General features: G+C 45.9%; 1 protein-coding gene across 1 annotated transcript; it reads right to left on the bottom strand.

Moving 5' to 3' along the window:
- Positions 1–263: 263 nt before the first annotated feature.
- On the bottom strand, positions 264–25,842 carry LOC138818501 (mitochondrial carnitine/acylcarnitine carrier protein). Its single transcript, XM_070009425.1, has 9 exons — positions 25,615–25,842; positions 19,621–19,713; positions 18,094–18,221; positions 14,795–14,885; positions 6,694–6,811; positions 4,331–4,403; positions 3,875–3,984; positions 2,175–2,299; positions 264–1,099 (listed from the first exon to the last, which is right to left on the bottom strand). The coding sequence occupies exons 1-9, from the start codon at positions 25,717–25,719 to the stop codon at positions 1,037–1,039; spliced, it is 906 nt and encodes a 301-aa protein (XP_069865526.1). The 5' UTR covers positions 25,720–25,842; the 3' UTR covers positions 264–1,036.

Genomic DNA, 25,842 nt, shown 5'->3' with positions numbered 1-25,842 from the left:
CACACACAGCCTTATGGAGGCCAGCCTGTCTGATTGCCACATAAGGCTATGTGAAGAGTTACCAATCAAGTCACCCTGTTTAACTTACCTCCCTTGAACAGCTGGGGCAGCCAGTAAACTCTGGCTTTCTCCTTCCCATTAGGACAGTGGCCTAGGGTTCTCCGAGGGGGATGATACTAGATCTGTGACAACTTCTACCAAGGCCACAGGCTACCTTATGAAATGTCCCAGAAGCAAAAGGAAAACAAAAATATGGCACGATGCAAAAATTAGAAACAGTATTTATTGTACCCTGTTAAATGTGGGTGCTCTCATGAGGAAAGAGTGTGCAAAAAGCATTCCTATACCCTTGAGCTTTCACACTTACCCTAGCAGTCTCAGAATGTCCTCATTGTGTGGGAAGAAAAACAAATTCTCCCATCTTCTCCTGGGGAAATTAGGCTACTCCAATTTTATGTATGATTATTTGCTAGCCATAAACATAATCAAAATTCAATGGTTAAACAAGCTATCTCTTCCAAGACATATCTACCCAGACCTCTTGGATGAATACGATGTGGGCCTTAAGTCCACAAGTCCATATTTTTATGTACACCCCAGGATTAGATGACACCTTGTAAATCAATTGAGTGTTCCCAGTTCGGATTTAAACAAGATCTCAGCATCTGATGAGTTGGTTGAAAAAGCATTTGTAAGGCGTCTTCAGTGACAGGCTGATAATCACCTCTTTAGGTGAGGAGGATTTTGGGTAGAGTCGAGAGCCAGCATCTGATCACAGGTGGTTAGCTGGTCTAGAAGCTACGTATTCCATCGTGAGATCCCTTAGAGTGACAAGAGTGAATTCAAGTTTCCAAATGGCATTACCAGGTGGTTATACAAGGTAGAGGATGTCTTTAAGGCAATAGGTTCACCATGTCCATGCATAGAGCTCTGATTCCACCATTCTCCCTCCCCTCACCCCTTCAGAACTGCCAGTCCTGCCCACTGCTTCTCCTCCATGACAGTGTCCAGCATGCAGAAGCCTCAACCTTCTTCCTCACAAGTTGGGGGTGATCCAATTAAGGAACTTCATGGCAACCTCAAAGCCAAGGAAGCAGGCCTAGGGGTGGAGAAGAAGAGAGAAGCCAACAGAAATGGGACCTTTTGAAAGACACCACTACAAAGCACCATGCCTGGTTGGTCATATTAGAACCAGAATCCCCCTCCTAACCCTATTCTCAATGCACATCCAGGAAGCAAGGCAAGTTGGGCCTGGTGGTACACACCTGGAATCCCAGCATTTCAGAGGCAAAGGCAGGAGGATATTGAGTTCAAGGCTAGTCTGGGCTGCAGTAGTGTCAGGTAAGCCAGAGCTACCTAGTGAGAGCCTTTCTTAACCAAAACCCTGAGGAAGGGCTGGGAATGTGGCTCAGTGCTTGAGGGCTTGCCTAGCATGCATGAAGCCCTGGGTTCAATTCCTTAGGACCACATACACAGAAAAAGCTGAGTTCAAGACCCAGGATTGGCAAAAAACAAAACAAATAAAAAAAACCCATGAAAAAAAAAGCAAGTTATACTTTTTTTTTTCTCTGCTCCTGGGGCTTGAACTCGGCCCAGGGTGCTGTCCCTGAGCTGCTTTTGTTCAAGGCTAGTGCTCTACACTTGAGTTGTACTTGGGGCTTTTTGGATAGTTTTTTGGAGATAAGAGTCTCCCAGACTTTCCTGCACATTGGCACTGTCCCTGAGCTGCTTTTGCTCAAGCCTAGCTAGCACTCCACCACTTGAGCCACAGCACCACTTCCAGCTTTTTCTGTTTATGTGGTGCTGAGGAATTGAACTCAGGGCTTCATGCATGCGAGGCAAGCACTCTACCACTATGCCACCTTCCCAGCCCCTCTCTCTCATTCTTAATGGGAAGAAAATACATGTCCTACAACTGCCCATTTCTGATGTCCAGGTCAAAAAAAAAAAATCTAAGTCCCAGGTGGGAGGAGGGGGGAAAAAAAAAGAAATCAAAGTTCCAGATCTCAGAGCCCCTCCAAAAGCAATCCTTCTGACAACTTCAGGAAAGCAAGCACATGATACAGCTCTGGCTGAGTCTGAGTATGAATCCCCAATGCTATGCCAGTAGCAAGCAAAATCGTGCACTTACTCTGAGTCCAGAAGGGAAAATACCCTGCTTGCCAGATACTCACTGCATTGGCTGGGAAGGCTCGGATCATCACTGCATTGAACCCTTTGTACAAGGATGTGATTCCTTCATCCCGGATCAACTCTCTGAGCACATCTCGGAAACCATTAGGATATTTTCCAGGAGGTGCTGCAAAGCAGAAGCGAATTTTGAAGGCTTCCAGAAGCTTCTAACCTGACCATGGAAACCTACATAGGAACAACTTAATAGTTTGTCTGCCTTTAGGGTGAGAGGGGGGATGCACCAGAAAGAGAATACCCTAAGGTGAAGAAGTAGTTCATAGCAGAAACCAATAGCTCACATCTATAATCCTAGCTATTAAGGAAGCTGAGATCTGAGAACTGAGGTTTGAAGCCAGCCTGAGCAGATGAATATAAAAGTTTCTTTTTTTTTTTTTAAAGCGAGTCCTGGGGCTTGAACCCAGGGACCGAGCTCTATTCCTGAGCCTCTTTGTGCTCAGGTCAGCACTCTATCACTTGAGTCACAGTGACACTTCTGGCTTTTTCTTTTTTTTTTTTTTTGGCGGGGGGGGGGGGGTGGAGGGGGAGTCCAGTCATGGGGCCTAAACTCTGGGCCTGGGTGCTGTCCCTCAGCTCTTCAGCTCAAGGCTAGCGCTCTACTACTTGAGCCACAGCGCCACTTCCGGCTTTTTTTCTTTTTGCTTATGTGGTGCTGAGGAATAGAACCTAGGGCCTCAGGCATGCAACGCAAGCACTCTACCACTGAGCCACCTTCCCAGCCCAACTTCTGGCTTTTTCTGAGTCAGAGTCTCACTGACTTTTTTGCTTGGGCTGGCTTCAAACTGCAATCCTCAGATCTCAGCTTCCTGAGTAGCTAGATTACAGGCATGAACCACTGGTCCTGGCTACAAGAGATTTTTTTTTTTTGGGGGGGGGGTCGTGGGGCTTGAACTCTGGGCCTGGGCGCTGTCCCTCAGCTCTTCAGCTCAAGGCTAGCGCTCTACCACTTGAGCCACAGTGCCACTTCCGGCTTTTTTCTTTTTGCTTATGTGGTGCCTCATGCATGCAAGGCAAGCGCTCTACCACTGAGCCACCTTCCCAGCCCCATTGATTGATTTATTTTTGCCAGTCTTGGGGCTGAACTTAGGGCCAGGGCTCTGTCCCTGAGATTCTTTTTACTCAAAACTAGTGGCTCTACCATTTGAGCTACAGCTCTACTTCTAGCCTTTTTGGTAGTTTAGTGGAGCTGAGAGTCTTACAGACTTTCCTGCCTGGGTTGGCTTCAAATCACAATCCTAAAATCTCAGCCTCCTGAATAGCTAGGATGACAAGCATGAGTCACCTGTGCCCAGCCACATTTGATTTCTTCTATGACTTATTTTGTGTTTACAGTGATATAAAAACAAAACTTAGGGGTTCCTAGAACACAGATTAAAACTGTGAGGGAGACATAGGTTAGATTTTGCCATGGAGAGTATGTATTCTTCAGGATGTGAAGAGCTCTGTTCCGGGGGCTGGAAATGTGGCTTAGTGGTAGAGTGCTTGCCTAGCATGCATGAAGCCCTGGGTTCCATTCCTCAGGTACCACATACACAGAAAAGGCCGGAAGTGGTGCTGTGGCTCAAGTGATAGAGTGCTAGCGTTGAGCCAAAGAATCTCAGAGACAATGCCCAAGCCCTGAGTTCAAGCCCCAGGACTGGCAAAACAAAAAACAGAACGAAAACAACAACAACAACAAACTCACCCGTCTGGAAGCGAGACTTGAGTACATCTGGGGGAATTGCCACAACCCAGTTGAAGATTCCTGCAACACCTCCAGCCACCAGGATACGAGGTACACTGAGCTCACTGACACTGCAGAACACCAACCACAGCCCCAGTAAGACAAAGGCTGTATAAGTGGCCTTCAGACCATCCCATCCGTAGCAGATGGGAAGGTCACTTAGAGGGAGAAACTGGCTGGAAGGAGGAGGTCCAAGGGCAAGGCTCCATTGACATGGTAGCTGCTGCTCTTTGGAGGAGGTATCATTGCACCTATTTCAAATACTCGCTCTGCTGGGCGAGGCACAGAGTAAGGTGGACCTCAGCAACTGCAAGAGGAAAGTGTAAAATGGAGCAAGGAATAAGATCTACTCAGAGGAAAGGCCCACCCTCCCGTGAGTGGGGAAATCGGCTTCTAAAGTTCTACTGGTGAGCTCACCTCTTCCCTTCTGGGGTAAAGATATTTTTCAGCCATTCATAGGTCATGAAATACATCCCACTGGCAGGAACATCTGTTGAAGCAAGAAAGAGGGGAATTAAAAATTTATAAAAGCCACACCAATTTCTTTCTTTCATTCACTCTTTTTTTTTTTTGCCAGTCCTGGGGCTTGAACTCGGGGCCTGGATACTGTCCCTGAGCTTCTTTTTCTCAAGGCTAGTGCTCTACCACTTGAGCCACAGCGCCACTCCTGGCTTTTCTGTGTATGTGGTACTGAGGAACCGAACCCAGGGCTTTATGCATGCTAGGCAAGCACTCTACCACTAAGCCACATTCCCAGCCCTCATTCATTCATTTTTGTGCTAGTTGCTGTCCCCGATGTTTTTGTGCTCAAGGTTACCACTCTATCACTTGAGCCACAGTTCCATTTTCTTTTTCTTTCTTTTTTTTTTTTCTTGTCGGTCATGGGGCTTGAACTCTGGGCCTAAGCGCTGTCCCTTCAGAACTTCAGCTCAAGGTGAGCACTCTACCACTTTGAGCTACAGTGCCACTTCTGGTTTTCTGGTGGTTTATTGGAGATAAGATTTTCATGGACTTTCCTGCTCAGGCTGGCTTTGAACCAATATCCTCAGATCTGAGCCTCCTGAGTAGCTAGGATTACAGGCATGAGCCACTGGTGCCCAGCTCCACTTTCTATTTATTTCTGTGTGCTGGTACTGGAGCTTGAATTCAGGGCCTGGGCACTGTCTCTTAACTTCTTTGCTCAAAACTGGGACTCTACCACTTGAGCCGTAGCTCTACTTCTAGTTTATTTCTTTTTCACTTCTAGTTTTTTGGTGGTTAATTGGAGATAAGAATCTCAGAGGGGCTGGAAGGTGGTTCAGTGGTAGAGTGCTTACCTTGCATGAATGTGGCCCTGGGTTCAATTCCTCAGCACCACATAAGCAGAAAAAGCTGGAAGTGGTGCTGTGGCTCAAGTGGTAGAGCACTAGCCTTGAGCTGAAGAGCTGAGGGACAGTGCCCAGGCCCAGAGTTCAGACCCTACGACCAGCAAAAAAAAAAAAAAAAAAAGAATCTCAGAGGGGCTGGAAGGTGGCTCAGTGGTAGAGTGCTTACCTTGCATGCATGAGGCCCTGGGTTCAATTCCTCAGCACCATATAAGCAGAAAAAGCTAGAAGTGGTGCTGTGGCTCAAGTGGTAAAGAAGAGTTCAACCAAAAAAGAAGAAGAAGAAGAAGGAGGAGGAGGAGGAGGGGGAGGAGGAGGGGGAGGAGGAGGGGGAGGAGGAGGGGGGGGAGGAGGAGGAGGAGGAGGAGGAGGAGGAGGAGGAGGAGGAGGAGGAGGAGGAGGAGGAGAAGAAGAAGAAGAAGAAGAAGAAGAAGAAGAAGAAGAAGAAGAAGAAGAATCTCAGAGACTTTTCTGCCTATAGACTTGGAACCATCCTCAGATCTCAACTTCTGGAATAGCTAGGATTACAGGCATGATCTACTGGTAGCCCCTCAGACTTCTTTTTTTTTTTTTTTTTGTCGGTCGTGGGGCTTGAACTCTGGGCCTGGGCACTGTCCCTCAGCTCTTCAGCTCAAGGCGAGTGCTCTACCACTTGAGCTACAGCGCCACTTCCGGTTTTCTGGTGGTTTATTGGAGATAGGAGTCTCACGGTCTCTCCTGCCTGGGCTGGCTTTGAACGGCGATCCTCAGATCTCAGCCGCCTGAGTAGCTAGGATTACAGGCGTGAGCCACCAGCGCCTGGCTTCCCTCAGACTTCTTGTACTTAGAAGAGCTCATCTTGGCACAAGATCATTCAAAGATCCTGAGAAGGTCCAGCAGTCACATCTTCTTTGTAATAATGACTTTGCAGCTATCACACACTGCTCAAAAAATCGGCATAAGTATAAAAAGCATGTGATATCATTTCATCTTTAAAAATCCACTGCACAAGCCAGACCATGGTGGTTCATGTCTGTAATCCTAGCTACTCAGGAGGCTGAGATCTGAGCATGGTGGTTCAAAGGCAGCCCAGGCAGGAAAGTCTGTGAGATTCTTATCTCCAGTGAACCACTAGAAAACAAGAAATGATGCTGTGACTCAAAGTGGTAGAGTGCTAGGCTTGAGTGAAAGAGCTCAGGGACAGCACTCAGGCTCTAAATTCAAGTCCCATGACTAATTAAAAATAGCTTCCTACATGTAGTCACCCATGATATATCTACTCAAGCAGCCCATGGATATACTCCAAGTACCAGGATATACATTGCTGGTATTACCAGAGCTTTGCCATGTGCTGATGTGAATTGGGTAACCCAGTAAAAGACCTTTTAGTGGCAGATTCTCCTCAGGTGACCACAATTAGAAAGCCTCAAGGATTACCTCTCATTAGAGTGAGCACAGTTCCTTTGTAAAAGCCTCGGATCCCAAACTCCTGATACAGTTTCTTTGCACAGTCCATCGTGCCAGTATACTTGTTTTCCCCTGAAGATGCCTGAATCTGGAATGGATGGAAGAACATGAAATTAGAAACAACACTGAGCCAGGTGTCAGTGCCTCACAACCTCCTTCTCAGGAGGCTGAGATCTGAGGATTGCAATTCGAAGCCAGCCTGGGCAGGAAAGTCCTTGAGACTCTTATCTCTGATTAACCACCAAAAAGTGGTACAGTGCTAGCCAAGAGTAAAAAGAGTTCAGGGACAGCATGCAGGCTTTGAGTTCAAGCCCAAGGACCAGCATTAAAATAGAAAAAAGTAAAAACATTTTATTTAAAATAACAATAATGGGAGTGGGGAATGTGACTTAGTGGTAGAGTGCTTGCCTAGGGTGCATGAAGCCCTGGGTTCGATTCCTCAGTACCACATACACAGAAAAAAATGGAAGTGGTGCTGGGGCACAAGTGGTAGAGGGCTAGCCTTGAGCACAGAGAGGCTCAGGAACAGAACCCAGACCCTAAGTTCAAGCCCCAGGACTGGGGGGAGGGGGGGGGAATAACAATATGAAGCCCGGCACCTGAGTCTCATGCCTGTAGGACTGGCAAAATCCAGGGCTGGCAAAACAAAATAAAACAAAACAAACTGATCTGATACAAGTGCATAAAACAACAGGCTTTGCATATATAAAACTCAAAAGTATTTTTGAGGAACATAAAAGAAGTATTAAAAAGAGAGTCATAGCTAGGAACTGGTGGCTCACATCTGTAATCCTAGCTACTCAGGAGGCTGAGATCTGAGGATCATGGGTAAGACTCCTTCCTGTTTTCTGAGGGTTAACTGGCCTTTCCTGCCTGGCTGGCTTCAAACTACGATCCTCAGATCTTAGCCTCCTGAATAGCTAGGATTACAAGTGTGAGCCACCAGTGCCCAGCTTGGTGGTACCTTTTTATGTGAAGTGGCAGCCAAGGAGACTTCAGCACTTGCCAGGGATCTTGAAAGGCTCAAGGAAGGAGTGAAGACTGAGAACAATCTCATTAATTTGAAGGTGGTGGGGCAGGATGATTCTGGCATGTAATTGAAGCTTAAGAAGCATACACTGAAGCCAGGTGCCGGTGGCTCACGCCTGTAATCCTAGCTACTCAGGAGACTGAGATCTGAGGATCTCAGTTCAAAGCCAGCTCAGGCAGGAAAGACTTTGAGAATCCTATCTCCAATAAAAACCACTAGAAAACCAGAAGTGGTGCTGTAGCTCAAGTGGTAGAGCTGAGGGACAGTGCCCAGGCCCAGAGTTCAAGCCCTATGACTGGCAAAAAAAAAAAAAAAGATGCACTGAGTCAGGCACCAGTGATTCATGCTTGTAATCCTAGCTACTCAGGAGGCTGAGATCTGAAGATTGTAGTTCAAAGCCAGCCCAGGCAGGAAAGGCCATGAAGTTCTTTATCTTCCAATAAACTTCCAGAAAATGGGAAGTGGTGCTGTGGCTCAAGTGGTAGAGTGCTCACCTTGAGCTGGAGAGCTAAGGGCTAGCTCTCAAGCCCCAAGTTCAAGCCCCATGACTGACAAAAAAAAAAAAAAAGAAGCAGCAGCAGCGGCAGCAGCAGCAGCAGCAGCAGTATACACTGCTTAGTAAACTAAGGAAAGCTCATTGTGAATGGCAGAGTTTGTCAGCAAGTCCAATCAGATTCCAATTTGACAGGCAGCCAATAGATGAAACAGATACACTTGCCTAGCTGAAATGGAGAAGGAAGATACTGTATCCTGGCAGCACACAGGTGGTGTCTGCAAAAAAAAGAAACTTGCTGCCAGTAATCACTCCTGTAATCCTAGCTACTCAGGAGGCTGAGATCTGAGGATCGAGGTTCAAAAAAGCCTCAGAAAGGCTGTGAAACTCTTTTTTTTTTTTTTTTTTTTTGGTCCAGTCGTGGGGCCTGAACTCTGGGCCTGGGCGCTGTCCCTCAGCTCTTCAGCTCAAGGCTAGCGCTCTACCACTTGAGCCACAGCGCCACTTCCGGCTTTTTTCTTTTTGCTTATGTGGTGCTGAGGAATCGAACCCAGGGCCTCAGGCATGCAAGGCAAGCCCTCTACCACTGAGCCACCTTCCCAGCCCCCAGGCTGTGAAACTCTTATCTCCAATAAACCACCAGAAAACTGGAAGTGGCACTGTAGCTCAAGTGGTAGAGAGCTAGCCTTGAGCTGAAGTGCTGAGGGATAGTGCTCAGGCCTGAGTTCAAGCCCCATGACCAACCAAAAAAAAGGAAACTTGCTACTTTATTTTAGACCTGTGTTCGTATGTGTGTGTGTGTGTGTGTGTGTGTGTGTGTGTGTGTGTGTGTGTGTTTCTTTGTGAAGGTAGTGGCTTGTACTATGATCTAAGGTATTGTCCCCTAGTTTTTTCACTCAAGGATAACACTCTACCACTTGAACCATACTCTCACTGCCAGTTTTTGGCTGGTTAATCAGAGATAAGACTCTCACAGAATCTTTCCTACCCAAGCTGGATTTGAACTGCAATGATCAGATCTTAGTCTCCTGAGTAGCTAGGATTACAGGCATGAGCCACCAGTGCCCAACAAGAAAAAGAAAACTGTTTAAAAAAAAAATTGGGGGGCTAGGAAGTTGGCTTAGTGGTAGAGTGCTTGCCTCGCATGCATGAGGCCCTGGGTTCGATTCCTCAGCACCACATAAGCAGAAAAAAGCTGGAAGAGGCGCTGTGGCTAAAGTGGTAGAGTGCTAGCCTTGAGCTGAAGAGCTGAGGGACAGTGCCCAAGCCCAGAGTTCAAGACTCAACACACACACACACACACACACACATACACACACACAGCGCACAAGCCCACAGTTCAAGACCACACACACACACACACACACACACACACACTCACACACACATACACACACACAGCGCCCAAGCCCACAGTTCAAGACCACACACACACACACACACACACACACACACACACACACAGCGCCCAAGCCCACAGTTCAAGACCACACACACACACACACACACACACACACACACACACAGCGCCCAAGCCCACAGTTCAAGACCACACACACACACACACACACACACACACACACACACACACACACACACACACACACACACACACACACACACACACACACACACACACACAGAGGTCCTTGGGCTAGAACTCAGGCTCTGCGTACTGGCCCTGAACTTTTGTGCTCAAGGCTACCACTCTACCACTTTGAACCATGGTGCCATTTCCATCTTTTTGGTAGTTAATTGGAAGCAAGAGTCTCACAGACTTTCTTGCCCAGGCTGACTTCGAACTATGATCCTTAGATCTGAGCTTCTAAGTAGCTAGGATTAAAGGTATGAGCCAATGGAGTCTAGGACAAGAAAACTTTTTTTTTTTTTTTGGGTCCGGTCATGGGCCTGAACGGTGGGCCTGGGCGCTGTCCCTCAGCTCTTCAGCTCAAGGCTAGCGCTCTACCACTTGAGCCACAGCACCACTTCCGGTGCCACTTTGGCTTTTTCTGTTTATGTGGTACTGAGGAATCGAACCCAGGGCTTCATGCATGCTAGGCAAGCACTCTACCACTAAACCATCTTCCCAGCCCAAGACTTGCACTCTAATAAGGTTGTAATGCGGCATACAACCTGCTGTAGAGGTTGAATTGGTTTAGGCCTACTAGGACTTTCATCCCTAAGAGTTGGAAGCCAGCATTTTCCTACCCTGTGATCTCGGTGGAGACACCAGCCCTCACTCCCTCACCCAGCAGTAAAAGTGCCCCACCCTCACGTGTCAACATGGAGAACCTAGATCTCTCCCACCACCTAACAGTAATGAGACCACATCCTTTTCTTTCCTGCTTCCATACTGTCAGAGAAACAGGAAGTTTAAATAAAGTACAGAGTTCAACAGAATATGCAAATATTTGGGTTTAAATGGAAATATCACTAGTTTGTTTTTTTTTTTGGTCAATCATTGGGCTTGAACTCTGGGCCTGGGCACTGTCCCTGAGCTCTTTAGCTCAAGGCCAGCACTCTACCACTTGAGCCACAGCACTACTTCTGGTTTTCTGGTATGAATTGGATATAAGAGTCCCATGGCCTTTCCTGCCTGGGCTGGCTTTGAATTGTGATCCTCAGATCTCAGCCTCCTGAGCAGCTATGATTACAGGCCTGAGCCACCAGTGCCCAGCTCACTGGTTAGTATTATCCCCACCTTGGGTCCTCAGCTTCACCTAACCTGAGCTCCTCCCTGCCCTAGAGTTCCTGCCATATAGCTGGCCATTCCCTCTCTCCACCCACATCTACCTTGCATACTCTTACTTCTGCCCTCACTTCCTCCTCCAGACCTACCTTCCACCTGGATAAGGGCAGACTCCATGCTCTCTCTCTCCCGGGGAGATATGGCCCTTCAAATAAGCCTTACAATAATCTTTCTCCTGTGCCTGCCTGCCTTTGCATGGTCCCCTGGGATGGTCGTGAAGGATTCTAATATCACTTATACTCAAAACCAGGAAGATTTCAAACTGAACAATGAAAAAAGACAAGCAATGGAAACACTATGCAGAGAAGAACCAAGCTAGGTGCCAGTGGCTCCAACCTATGAGAAAAGGCTTCTTTTCTTTTCTTTTCTTTTTTTGCTGGTCTTAGGGTTTGCATTCTGGGCCTAGGCACTGTCCCTGAGCTTCTTTAGCTCTACTACTTGAGCCAAGGGTCACTTCCAACCTATTCTATGATTAATTGGAGATAAGAGTCTCATGGACTTTCCTGCCCCCGTTGGCTTTGAATCGCAATCTTCAGATCTCAACCTCCTGAATAGCTAGGATTACAGGCATGAGCCACGAGCACCAGGCTAAAAACTTCTTTTCTATCAAAATTGGTTGTTTAAAAGTTCCTGCTTTGGCCTGGTGGTTAGGCTCTTGTGGCTTATTTTCTTAAGCTAGTATCTGCAAATAAGGAAGGGAAAGAGGAAATGCTTTGTGATAAAGAAGAGTTTTTGAAATGTAACATTTTTGTCTCAACTGGTTGTTTCAACATGGCAGAAGAATTAAGACATGTCTCAAGTTGTTCAAGAAAGTAACATCTGCACTTTGCTGGCTCCTACCTATAATCCTAACTACTGAGGAGGCTGAGATCTGAGGATCACGGTTCAAAGCCAGCCATCTCAGGCAGGAAAGCCCATGAGATTATTATCTCCAATGAACCACCAGAAAACCAGAAGTAGCACTGTGGCTAGAGTGGTAGAGCACTTGCTTGGAGGTGAAGAGCTCAGAGACAGTGCCCAGGCCCAGAGCCAAAGCCCCACAATTAATAAAACAAAAAAACATACACCCTCTGCTACTTTCTTTTTTCTTTTTCTTTTCTTTCTTTTTTTGTTGGTCTTGGGGCTTGAACTCTGGGCCTGAGCGCTGTCCCTCAGCTCTTCAGCTCAAGGCGAGTGCTCTACCACTTGAGCCACAGAGCCACTTCTGTGCATGGGCTGGCTTTGAACCACCATGTTCTTCAGATCTCAGCCTCCTAAGTAGCTAGGATTATCTCAAATGCTTTTTCTTTTTGTCAGAGATAGGGCTTGAACTCAGGACCTGGGAGCTGCCCTTGAGTCCCCCCCTATCCCTCTCAAGGCTAGTGCTCTACCACCTTGAACTACAGGTCTACTTCCAGTTTTACAGTAGTTAATTAGAGATAAGGGTCTCTTGGACTTTCCTTCCTGGGCTGGCTTCCAACCTCAATCTCTCAATCCTCAGGTCAGCCTCCAGAGTAGTTAGGATTACAGGTGTCAGCCACCAGCGCTGGTTCTCAAAGACTTTTAATAAATGCATCCTAGAAACTAGCCAATCATGAGCACATTATGAACCTGAGCTCAGCCAATATGAACAGAGGGGCAGGGCCTGTTGTGTTAGGGATCAGAAGGGAGCTGCCTAACTGTTCTGTGTGCTTGCTTGTCAGATTTTTGGCTGACGGTCACCCTTCACAGAAGTAAACTTTGCCTTGCTGAGTCCCTTTCAAGATGGTTTCCTTATTTCTAAACAATACCCTAACATCCTGAGCTGTTTCTAACATGCCTGTAAATATTAGCTACTCAGGAGGCTTAGATCTCAAGCATCAAAGTTCAAAGCCATCCTAGGCAGAAAAGTCCAGGAGATGCTTATATACAATTAACCAGAAAAAAGATAGAAGTGGAGCTGTGGGTCAAGAGGTAGAGCACTAGCCTTGAGCAAAAATAAAAACAAAGAGGCTGGGAATGTGGCTTAGTGGTAGAGTTCTTGCCTAGCATGCATGAAGCCCTAGGTTCGATTCCTCAGTACCACATAAACAGAAAAAAAAAAAAAAAAAAGGCCAAAAGTGGCATGGTGGCTCAAGTGGTAGAGTGCTAGCCTTGAGAAAAAAAGCTCAGGGACAGTGCCCAGGCCCTGAGTTCAAGCCCTAGGACTGGCAATCAATCAATCAATCAATATTAAAACCAAGTGCCTATATTCCTAACTATTCAGGAAGCTGACATGTGAAGATCATAGTTTGAAGCTAGCCCAGGCAGGAAAGTCCATGAGACTCTTATCACAATAAACTACTGAGAAAAAGCCAGAAGTCATGTGGTTCATATGGTAGAGTAGCTAGCATCCAGGCCTAGAGTTTAAGCCCCAGGACCAGCAAAAACAAAAACAAAATCAACGTTAAGAATGCAACTACTATTCTGCCTAGCAACCATATTATTAGGCAATTACCTCAGAAAAAAATGACATTCTCTTACATAAATCTCTGAATATTTATAACATCTTTATTCATAATAACTCAAACTAAAAAGAACACAGATGTCCTTCAAACAATAAATGGTTAAAATGCAGTACATCCAAGCCACAAATACAACTCAGCAGGAAAACAAAAATGAATGAACTACTCATATATGCATCAATCTGAATGAAATCTCCAGAAAATTAGGCTGTTAAAAAAAAAGGCATGCCGGGCGCCGGTGGCTCACGCCTGTAATCCTAGCTACTCAGGAGGCTGAGATCTGAGGATCACGGTTCAAAGCCAGCCCGGGCAGGAGAGACCGTGAGACTCCTATCTCCAATAAACCACCAGAAAACTGGAAGTGGTGCTGTAGCTCAAGTGGTAGAGTGCTCGCCTTGAGCTGAAGAGCTGAGGGACAGCGCCCAGGCCCAGAGTTCAAGCCCCACGGCCGACAAAAAAAAAAATAAAAAGGCAATCTGAAAGTTTCCACATTGGAGTCTGGGTCCTTTCTCTTAGCTTTTTGACTCAAGGCTAGCACTCTACTACTTTGAGCCACAGCTCCACTTTTGGTTTTCTGATGCTTTATTGGAAATAAGAGTCTTAGGCACTTTCCTGCCCTGGCTGGCTTTGAACTGTGATCCTCAGATCTCAGCCTCCTGAGTAGTTAGGATCACAGGCATGAAGCTATCAGTACCTAGTCATTTAAATATTCTTGAAATGGCAAAATTATAGAATGGAATATATTACAAAGGCATTAGGCTTTCAGACAATTGCTAGGGATATGCCAAACTCAGGCATGAGCAGCCTCCCACACCTCTGATGAAACATGACTCACCTTTTAGTTTACAAAGTAATTAATGGATAGATCTGGGCTGATGCCTCATGATAGTTTGTTAATTTGCTACACTATTACATATATATATATATATTACATATATACATATTACATATATATATTACATATATATATATATTATTTATTTATTTATTTGCCAGTACTGGGGTTTGAACTCAGGGCCTGGGGCACTGTCCCTGAGCTTCTTTGGCTCAAGGCAAGCACTCTACCACTTGAGTCACAGCACCACTTCTGGCCTTTTCTGTTTATGTGGTACTGAGGAATCGAACCCAAAGCTTCATTCTACCACTAAGCCACATTCCCAGCCCACTATGATATTTCTTGATTATATTGCTATTGCTTCTGTGTTCCTGAAACCCTTGTTTTGTACAACACTAACTAACCTAAAGCCAGTATTAAGGGTTGAAAGGTCATTAAAATACATACAAAATTCTATACTGAATAGAAAAAGCTTGCTTCCTCTTCCCAATCCCACCCTTACCTGTAATAAGCACTTGATTCGTTCTCCAGGGGTCATGATTCCTGTGGTAAACACACCAGATAACATTCCAGCTGCAAACAGCTGGGGATAGCTGCATGAAAACACACACACACATATACACAAAAACAAATATTGTGATTATTCACCAAGGACAGAGGTAATTCCAGCAGAGATGATTTTGGACTTGGATTGAAAAGAAATATAGGGCTGGGAAGGTGGTTCAGTGGTAGAGTACTTGGCTTGCATGCATGAGGCCCTGGGTCCGATTCCTCAGCACTACATAAGCAGAAAAGGCCAGAAGTGGCGCTGTGGCTTCAGTGGTACAGTGCTAGCTGAAGAGCTGAGGGACAGCACCCAGCCTCAGAATTCTGGCCCCAAGACCGACCAAAAAAAAAAAAAAAAAAGAAAGAAAGAAAGAAAGAAAAGAAAAGAAAAAGAAAAGAGAAATACAGCCACAAATAAATCCAATTTCAAACAAAAGCCAAGTTCTGGGTATATACTGGTATTAAGTTTCCTATAGCAATTGTCTCAGTGTCAAGAGCAATAGGAGCCTAGCCTTGAGGCCTAGTCTCATTAGGAACACACTCAGAATCCCTTATCAAAAGGAGAAGCATTAGATGGGCTGGGAAGGTGGCTCAGTGGTAGAGTGCTTGCTTTACATGCATGGGACCCTGGGTTTGATTCCTCAGCGTCACATAAACAGAAAAAGCCAGATGTGATGCTGTGGCTCAAGTGGTAGAGCACTAGCCTTGAGCTGAAGAGCTAGGGGACAGCGCCCAGGCCCAGGATCCATGATCAACAAAAAGTAAATAAATAAATAAATAAATAAATAAATAAATAAAGGAGAAACATTAGAGTAAGACATGGTTTTTCCCCCCTGAGCCTGCTGTATTCCATCATTATGAACAAGTTGTTATCCTTCTAAGAGCCTTGTTTATCTGCAGAATGCTAGGTTACTGGGGGAAAGCCAGTAACCTAAGATCTTGAATGAGTTCCCCTCCAATCTAACTTCTCTTGCTCTACCATGGGCCTGAGAACATTCTCAGCCAAGACTCAAGCAGGACAGCTTCAAGGTCAGCCATCTCTATGGGCAGAGGCTGGTTGCTACTTGCAAGGACTATGCCTTATAATGCTGAGAAAAAGCCAGACACCAGTGGCTCACATGTGTAAATCCTAGATACTCAGGAGACTGAGATCTGAGTAGTGTGATTCAAAGCTAGCCTAGGCAGGAAATCCTGTCAAACTTTTTTTTTTTTTTTTTTTTGCCAGTCCTGGGTCTTGATACAGAGCCTAGGCACTGTCCCTGAGCTTCTTTTGCTTAAGGCTAACACACTACCACTTGAGCCTTGGTGCTACTTCTAGCTTTTTCTACTGATGTGGTACTGAGGAATCAAACCCAGGGTTCATGCATGCTAGGCAAGCACTCTACCACGAAGCCACATTCCCAGCCCTTGTATTCATTATTTCAATCAGATCCCTATGACTTAGCAAATAGAGTTGACAAACCTCACAAACTGGTTTGGATGTGTGAGGACTCTGAAAACTAAGTCTTCAAGCCAGACTCATCCAAAAGGAGTCCAATATACAAAGGTCAAAGTTGCCAAATAGATGTATGGAATGTCGTCATTGTTTCTTTGCTTTAGCTAGGACACCAGGATTTTTGTTTTGTTTTGTTTTTGTGACTTAAACTCAGGGCCTAGAGAATGTCCTTGAACTTATTTGGTTCAAGGCCTAGCATTCTACCACTTGAACCATGGTACCAATTCCAGCATTTCTTTTTTTTGGGGGGGGGTCAGTCATAGGTCTTGAACTGAGGGTGTTGTCCCTGAGCTCTTTTGCTCAAGGCTACTGGTCTAGCACTTAGGAGTCCCAGTGCCACTTCTGGTGGTAATTTGGGGATAAGAGTCTCATGGACTTTCCTGCCTGGGTTGGCTTTGAACAACGATCTTCAGATCTCAGTCTATGGAGTGGCTAGGATTATAGGCATGGGCCACTGGTGCCTGGCCAGAGAACACCAGTTTTGTGGGTTGTTTTTTTTTTTTTTTTGCCAGTCCTGGGGCTTGAACTCAGTGCCTGGGCACTATCACTGAGCTGCTTCTGTTCAAGGTTAGAACTTGAACCACAGTGCCACTTCTGGCTTTTTCTGTGTATGTGGTACTGAGGAATTGAGCCCAGGGTTTCATGCATGCTGAGCAAGCACTCTACCACTAAGCCACAATCTCAGCCCCCCCTGCACTCTTCCCAAGGAGGGAACACTAGCTATCTCAGTTACATAGGCTGACTATTAAATAATCAAGACATTTGATTTCATACACAGCCAGCTTCACACTGCTTATCCCCAAAAGGAGTCTTCTCAACAGCTGAATTGACCCCTATGAAACCAATAAGTGCTCTTCTTGCCAGGATGTCTAACCTTAGGTTGGGCACATTTAAAGTTCTGGGACTGGAGATTTTTTTTTTTTGGGGGGGGGGTCAGTTGTGTAGCTTCAACTCAGGGCCTGGGTGCTGTCCCTGAGTCTCTTTGTGCTCAAGAGTAGCACTCAATGACTTGAATCACAGCACCACTTCTGTGTTGTTGTTGTTATTTTTTTCCAGTCTTGGGGCCTGAACTCTGGGCCTGGGCGCTGTCCCTCAGCTCTTCAGCTCAAGGCTAGTGCTCTACCACTTGAGCCACAGCACCACTTCCAGCTTTTTCTGCTTATGTGATGCTGAGCAATCGAACTCAGGGCCTCATGCATGCAAGGCAAGCACTCTACCACTGAGCCACCTTCACAGCCCCTACTTCTGGTTTTTGAGTGGTTAATTGAACTGTGATCCTCAGATCTTAGCCTTTTGAATAGCTATGATAACAGGCGTGAGCCACCAGTACTGAGCACTAGAGACTTTTTTTTTTGGAATGTGTACCATATACCATCCTATTCTACTGCTCTTCACCCCCATTTTTGGGTGGTTTCTCTGGGTGTTCTGAAGGAAACTAAGATACTTTTTCCTTTTTTTTGGTGCTGGTCCTGGGGCTTGAGCTTCATTTGCTCAAGTCTACCACTTGAGCCATAGCATAATTTCTGGCTTTTTCTGTGTATGGTACTGAGGAATCAAACCCAGTGCTTCATGCCTGCTAGACAAGCACTCTTACCACTGAGCCACATTCCCAGCCCCAAGTAAGATACTTCTTTCATGTGAAACTCAGCTCTAGGGGCCAAAGGCACTTTTACTGCCAGTTTGTCAATGTTATTTCCCTTTAACTATGTCATAACACCAAAGAGAACAGCACTGGGTGCCCCAGGCCGATGAATACTCACTTGAGCACATCTTCTGGGGATTTCTGCTGCAGTCTCTTCCCCAAACCAAACCCAAAGAAGCACACAGCAAACATGGGTGTGACCCCAATGATGGGTGCAGCCATACCCCGGTAGAGTCCTGTGATGCCCTGTAAGAAACCATAAAAGCAGAATCTATATACAACCACCACCACCCTTAATGGTGTGTGTGTGTGTGTGTGTGTGTGTGTATGTGTGTGTGTGTGTGTGTGTGTATGTGTGTATGTGCTGGTGCTTCCAGGCCTTGAACTCAAGGCCTGGGCACTGTCCCTGAGCCTTTTTTCTCAAGGCTAGCAGTCTACCTCTAGCAGAGCTTCACTTCTAGCTTTGTTGGTGATTAACTGGAGATAAAAAGGCTCAGGGACTTGACTGCCAAGAGTGGTTTCGAACCATGATCCTCAGATCTCAGATTAGGATTGAACTCATGGGCTTAAGGATAATCAGGCTTTAGCTTCCTAAGACACTAGGGCTACAAACATGTGTCACTGTACCCGTTTTAAGAAGTGGGAAGCCGGGTGCAGGTGGCTCATGCCTGTAATCCTAACTACTCAGGAGGCTGAGATCTGAGGATCTTGGTTCAAAGCCAGCCTGGGCAGGAAAGTCTGTGAGATTCTGATCTCCAATCAACCACCAGAAAACCAGAAGTGCCACTGTGGCTCGAGCAGTAGAGCACTCCCCTTGAGCTGAAGAGCACAGGGATAGTGCCTAAGCCCAGAGTTCAAGCCTCATGACCAACAAAAACAAAAACAAAAACAAGAATTGGTCTTATAGCCGGGCACTGGTGGCTCATGCCTGTAATCCTAGCTCCTCAGGAGGCTGAGATCTGAGGATCACGGTTCAAAGCCAGCCCAGGCAGGAAAAGTCTATGAGACTCTTATCTCCAATTAACCACCAGAAAACCGCAAGTGGCACTGTGGTTCAAAGTGGTAGAGCTCTTGCTTTGAGCTGAAGAGCTGAGGGAGAGCGTCCAGGCCCAGAGTTCAAGCCCCATGACCAACCAAAAAAAAAAAGAAGAAGAAAAAAAGGATTGGCTCAAGTGGTAGAGCACTTGCCTAGCACAGCAGAGTCTCTGGATTCCATCCTCAGTACTAAAACAAATAAACAAATCAGTAGCTAGAATTATCAAACTCTAGGACAGATAGCGATAGAAAGATACAGGGTAGCAGTGAGTACCCTGTAGAAAAGCTAAAACCCCAGCAGATTTACACAAAATTGTCATATCCCTTGGGAGTAAGCATAGTAAATAAAACCCCTGAATATGGTCCTCTGAGTAAGATTCACTAGATACAATACCTCTACTTTTTTTCTTTTGCCAGTCCTGGGACTTGAACTCAGGACCTGGGCACTGTCCCTGAACTTCTTTTGCTCAAGATGAACACTCTTTTACTACTTGCTCCACAGTGCCACTTCCAGCTTTTTCTGTTTATGTGGTACTGAGGAATTGAGCTTCATGCATATTAGGCAAGCAGTCTACTACTAAGCCACATTCCCAGCCCCTAGATACCATACCTCTTTTATAAGAGTCTTTCGGAAACAGTCAAAGGTGCCAGAGTACATGGGAGGCTGTCCAGGTAAACTTGGTGGTTGTGTCTGCAGCCGGACCTGAAACCAGAAAGAAGTTAAAATGAATCAGCTTATAGACTCAGAACTGCTAGTAATAGTCCATCTGTCTGTCAAATTAAACGGGAAATTTTGTACCTTTAAGCTTATAGATTTAGACTTAGCTCACTGGTACTGGTACTTCATTCCTTTTTTTTAATTGATAAATAATATCCCCTTGTACACTATATTTTGTATATCTATGTATCAGTTGATCATGATCACACGGTGATTTCAGGAGGAACTGAATCAGTAGAAAATATGTATCTTCGGGCTGGGAAGATGGCTCAATGGTAGAGTGCTTGCCTTGCATGCATGAGGCTCTGGGTTCAAGCCAGGACTGGTTAAAAAAAAAATCAAGCCGGGCACTGGTGGCTCACGCCTGTAATCGTAGCTACTCAGGAGGCTGAGATCTGAGGATCTCGGTTCAAAGCCAGCCCGGGCAGGAGAGACCTTGAGACTACTATCTCCAATAAACCACCAGAAAACAGGAAGTGGCGCTGTAGCTCAAGTGGTAGAGCGCTTGCCTTGAGCTGAAGAGCTGAGGGACAGCGCCCAGGCCCAGAGTTCAAGTTCCACGACCGACAAAAAAAAAAAAAAAAAAAAAAAAATCAGCTCATGGGAAGTATGGAAGATGAGAAATCCCAAGATCTGCAGTCAGCAATCTAAAAGACCATAAAAGAGCTAAGTTCAGTTTAAGGCACACAAAAAAGAGACTGATATTTTAGTTTTAACAGGAAGGTAGGACAAGTTCCCTTATAAGTCTAAGGAATGTCAGCCTTTGCTTCTATACCAGTCTATACAGGTCCAATAGGTTTTAAGTAAGCTTCCACTGATTCAAATATTTGACATATAAAGCTAAGTGTCACAGGTAATGCTAAATGGCAACTAAAATGTCAATTCTAAACTGCTTTTTTTGAAAGTCCTGGGGCTTGAACCTCTGGAACTGGGCACAGTCCCTAAGCTTTTTTTGCTCAAGGCAAGTGCTCTACTACTTGAGCCACAGCACCACTTCTGGATTTTGTTTTTCTTTTGAGTAGTGTACTGAAGAGAAGAGTCTCATGGAGTTTCCTGCCTGGCCTGGCTCAGAATGGCAATCCTTAGATCTAAGCCCCATGAGTAGCTAGTATTACAGGCAGGAGCCATGGCTACCTGGTTGAATATTGTTTCATGTGCTCATTTTTTTTTTTCCCTGTTGGTCATGGGGCTTGGGCACTGTCCCTGTGCTCTTCAGCTCAAGCATTTCCGGTTTTCTAGTGGCTTTTATTGGAAAGTCTCAGGGACTTTCCTGCCTGGGCTGGCTTTGAACCATGATCCTCAGATCTCAGCCTCCTGAGAAGCTAGGATTTTAGGTGTGAGCCACAGCACCTGGCTCATGTGCTCATTTGTATTTTCCTCCTCCTCCTCCTCTTCCTCCTCCTCCTCTTCTTCTTCTTTTTGTTGGTTGTAGGGCCTGGGAGCTGTCCCTCAGCTCTTTAGTTCAAGACTAGGGCTCTACCACTTGAGCCACAGCGCCACTTCTGGCTTTTTCTGCTTATGTGGTCCTGAGGAATCAAACCCAGGGCCTCATGCATGCAAGGCAAACACTCTACCATTGAACCACCTTCCTAGCCCCCCCTTTTTTTTTTTTTGTCAGTCCTTGGGCTTGAACTCATAGCCTGGGCACTGTCCCTGAGCTTCATTTGCTCAAGGCTAGTATGCTACCACTTGAGCCACAGCACCACTTCCGGCTTTTTCTGTTTATGTGGTGCTAAGGAATTGAACCCAGGGCTTCATGCATGCTAAGTAAACACTCTACCAGTAAGCCAACTTCCCAGCCTGTATATCTTCTTTAGAGAAAGTTCTATTTAGATCCTTTGTTACTGAGTTTTTTTTTTTTTTTTTTTTTTTTTTTTTGTCAGTTGTAGGGCCTGAATTCTGGGCCTGGGTGCTGTCCCTCAGCTCTTCAGCAGAAAGTTAGTGCTCTACCACTTGAGCCACAGCGCCTCTTCCGGCTTTTTCTGCTTATGTGGTGCTGAGGAATCGAACCCAGGGCCTCATGCATGGGAGGCAAGCACTTTGCCACTGAGCCACCTTCCCAGCCCTTGTATTTTTTTTATATCTTCTAGATGCCAGTTAATTTATTAAATATAATCTCATGCAAGATTCTGAACCAGATCATACATTCAAGGTGTTTCCTAAAACTTGACTCAAAAAGATTGTGAGAGTAAAAAAAAAAAAAAGATTGTGAGAGTTAATGAATGTTTCTTGTTTTAACCCACCAAGTCTTAGGGAAAATTGTTATATTGTAATTGATAACTGATGTGAAGTTTTTTCTTCTACAATATTTTCCTGGATGTATTTCCTGCATCCTGTTCTTCAGCTTCAAATCTTTCTGAAGATTGCTATTATACTAACTTTTCCAAAACACCTTTTTCAATACATTGTTCCTTTATTTTCTGGTCCTGGGGCTTGAACTCAGCGCTTGGGTACTGTCCCTTAGCCTTTTTGCTCAAAGTTAGGGTTCTACCATTAGAGCCACATCTCCACGTCTGGCTTTTTGGTGATAAATTGGATATAAAGGGTTTTGTGGAGCTTGGTGTCCAGCCTGGCTTTGAACCTTGATCCTCATATCTCAGTCTCCTGAATAGCTAGGATTACAGGTATAAGCCACTGGTACCTGGCTCTGTCTGAGACTTTATTTTTTTTGGGTCTGGTCGTGGGGCCTCAACTCTGGGCCTGGGCACTGTCCCTCAGCTCTTCAGCTCAAGGCTAGCGCTCTACCACTTGAGCGACAACGCCAGTTCCGGCTTTTTTCTTTTTGCTTATGTGGTGCTGAGGAATTGAACCAAGGACCTCAGGCATGCAAGGCAAGCGCTCTACCACTGAGCCACCTTCCCAGCCCCTCTGTCTGATGATGATGATGATCATGATGATTTTGTCGGTCATGGGGCCTGAACTCTGGGCCTGGGCACTGTCCCTCAGCTCTTCAGCTCAAGGCTAGCCCTCTATCACTTGCGCCACAGTGCCACTTCCGGCTTTTTCTGCTTATATGGTACTGAGGAATTGAACCCAGAGCCTCATGAATGCAAGGCAAGCATTCTACCACTGAGCCACCTTTCCAGCCCATGTTTGATTATTTTTTGAGACAGAGTTTTACTATGCAGCTGATGTTGGCCTCAAACTCATGATCTCCCTGGCTGAGCCTCTCAAGTGTTGGAACTACAGAGTTACATCATTATCCTTGCCCCCACCTCCCCACCCTCCCTTTTTTTTTTTTTGTCAGTCCTGGGACTTGAACTCTGGGCCTGAGCTTCTTTTTGCTCAAGTCTAACACTCTACCACTTGAGCCAGAGCGCCACTTCTGGCTTTTTCTGTGTAGGTGGTACTGAAGAATAGAACTCAGGGCTTCATGCATACTAGGCAAGCACTCTACCACTAAGCTACATTCCCACCTTCCTCCCCCTTCCCCAAGCTGGTCTTATTTCATATTCTGATTCTGTACTTGCCAGCCCATACTTGTTCTGACTCCAATTAATCATGTGTTAAGAGACTTAATCTTTAGGTATAACAGTGTTGGGAGGTGAGCTTTATTGGAGGTGTTTAGTTCATAAGGGTTCTGCCTTCATAAATGAGTTAATACCAGTTATAAAAAGGCTTAAGATTTGAGTTTGATCTCTTGCTCTTTCATCTTTCACCATAAGATGACACAGCAGGATGGGTCTGGCTAGATATAGGCCTATGGACTTTGGACTTTCCAAACCTCTAGAACTATAAAAAAATAAATCTACGTTCATCACCTACCAGTTTCAGGCATTCTGTAATAGCAGCACATGCCAAACTGTGTAAATCTTATTCTTCTATTCAGAATTCAACCACCCCTTCAATTCCTGCCTAATGTCACCTACCATAAGGTTCTGCCCCTCAAGTTCCCAATTCTGTAGTGTTTCAGGACCACAGCTCCTTTGCCTTGAACTTCTTTTCTTTCTTTCTTTTTTTTTGTCAGTCGTGGGGCTTGAACTCTGGGCCTAGGCTCTGTCCCTGAGCTCTTCAGCTCAAGGCTAGCACTCTACCACTTGAGCCACAGTACTACTTCTGGCCTTTTCTGCTTAGGTGGTGCTGAGAAATCGAACCCGGGGCCTCTTGCCCTCTACCACTGAGCCACCTTCCCAGCCCCGTGCCTTGAACTTTTGAAAAGTATCTTCAAGGTCAGACTTTATTTGGGGGCCTGCCTAGTTTCCTGAGGTCAAAAGGGCTGCAGTCAGTAATCTTCAGTTTTGGTGTAGACTACTCTGAGTTGTCACAATGCCAGCAGATATTTTCAGTCATTTATAATTTGGTACACAGGTCACTGGGCCTTTCCTGAGGATAAAACCAAGGACAAGAGGATATAAAAGTAGGAGCACAATTTATGTAAGGCTCAAATAAGGGGCTGGGAATGTGGCTTAGTGGTAGAGTGTTTGCCTAGCATGCATGAGGCCCTGGATTCAATTCCTGAGTACCACATAAACAACAACAAAAAATACATATACACACATACAAATTCTCAAATAAGGGGCTTTGGTTTTCATTTCTTTCTTTTTTAAAGCCTCAGATGCTGAGCTCTAACGAGATCTCTACCTCTATGGACGGAGGGCAGAAATAGAGGTTATTTGCTCTTTACTAGAAGCACTAATATACACATAGCATTTACCATCTGCAAAACACTGATTGCATGTTGCCCAATGTCCTGACCCAGGTGCTTTAATCCTTGCTCTTGCTATAGAATGAACCCAGTGTGAGTTCTACCTCAAGGCATTTTCTCCCTTAAATGAAAGGCATCAAAGGAGACTGTTGCCCAAGCCTGCCAAGAGGAAAAAAAAAAAAACTATGAAACTATTTTTCTGCAGAGCAACTGGATCCAGTATCTTATGTATTTTTTCAAGTCTGTATCTAGAGACAGGATAGAAATCTATAACGAAGCATCAAATGCAAAGTCAGAGGACATGGACTTTGGTCTCCAGCAAGCTGTGGCTGAAAGTGTTTTGAGGAGAAGAGTGGAGGAGTGAGGTAAGAAAGATCAAGGAAAGAGCCCTGTTGAATTTCCTCTCTCCCATAGAGAGGTTTGACCCTGGGAGACTTCATCTGGGAGTTGTGAACATGAGGCTGGCCTCAGGTAAAGCTGGGCATCTGCTTTTCTTGGAAATAACTCAGTCCAGTCCCTAAGGATATTTTTGCTTCATCCAGGGATCCTGTATGTAATAGACTTTTCAGGCTACCATGGGGTGATCTAGGCTGAAAATGGCCAAGTGCCTTGGACAGGGAAAGGAGAGGGAGAGGGAGACAGAGAGAGAGAGGGAGGGAGAGAGGGAGGGAAGAGGGAGAGAGGGAGGAGGGGAAGGAGGGAGGGAGAGAGAGAGAGAGAGAGAAAGTTGGCAATGAGATATTGGTCCCAGACAAGTATCTCAGATTATGTCATCTCTGCCTTTGTCTTCCTGGGGCAAGTTTTTACTGGGGGCCGCTTTCAACCTTTAGGGTAAAATGTTAGGAATCAGCCGGAATCAGAGCTCTGGGGAGAGACACATTTCCTTTCCCCTGACTGTGGGCCACAGCAATAGGAGCTTTGATGTGGTGGTTTAAGGACTCCCCCACTTGGCACTGGGTGGCTTTTTGAGGCGCCAGCGACAGCTTCTACCCACATCCTTGAGTGACTGTCTAGATTGGTTTTTTTTATTTGTGATCCAGGGGTAACTCGAATCCAGACTCCGTGCTCATGTGTGTTATACACTCTCCCAACACTCCTTAGGTTTCTTATCGAATCTTATATACCCCCCCTCCCTTACTTCCCCGCCCTCCCCCCCCATTCTGTCCAGAGCCCACGTCTGGCAGGAAGGACCCTGATTTCCGGGCCTCCTCCCCGAGCCCGCATCCCACACCCTAGCGCACCTTGACCGTGTCCAGAGGGTGCCCCACGAACACCAGGCACACGCCGCCAAAGCCGCCGGCCAACAGGTTCTTGAGCGGGCTGATGGGTTTCGGCTCCTTTGCCATGGTCTGTCGTCTTGACAGTCGGCCTGTCAGTTCCCGGGCGGTCTTGCTCGGGTGCCCAGCAGCACCTCTGGCACCGCCGACCTTTCGCCTACTTTAGGGTAGGCGGGGCCATAAGCCCGGGGC

Source organism: Dipodomys merriami, unplaced genomic scaffold (assembly GCF_024711535.1).
Source record: "Dipodomys merriami isolate MVZ:Mamm:240054 unplaced genomic scaffold, mDipMer1.0.p SCAF_767, whole genome shotgun sequence".
Lineage (NCBI taxonomy): Eukaryota > Metazoa > Chordata > Mammalia > Rodentia > Heteromyidae > Dipodomys > Dipodomys merriami.
This window is presented reverse-complemented; position numbering and strand designations above follow the sequence as displayed.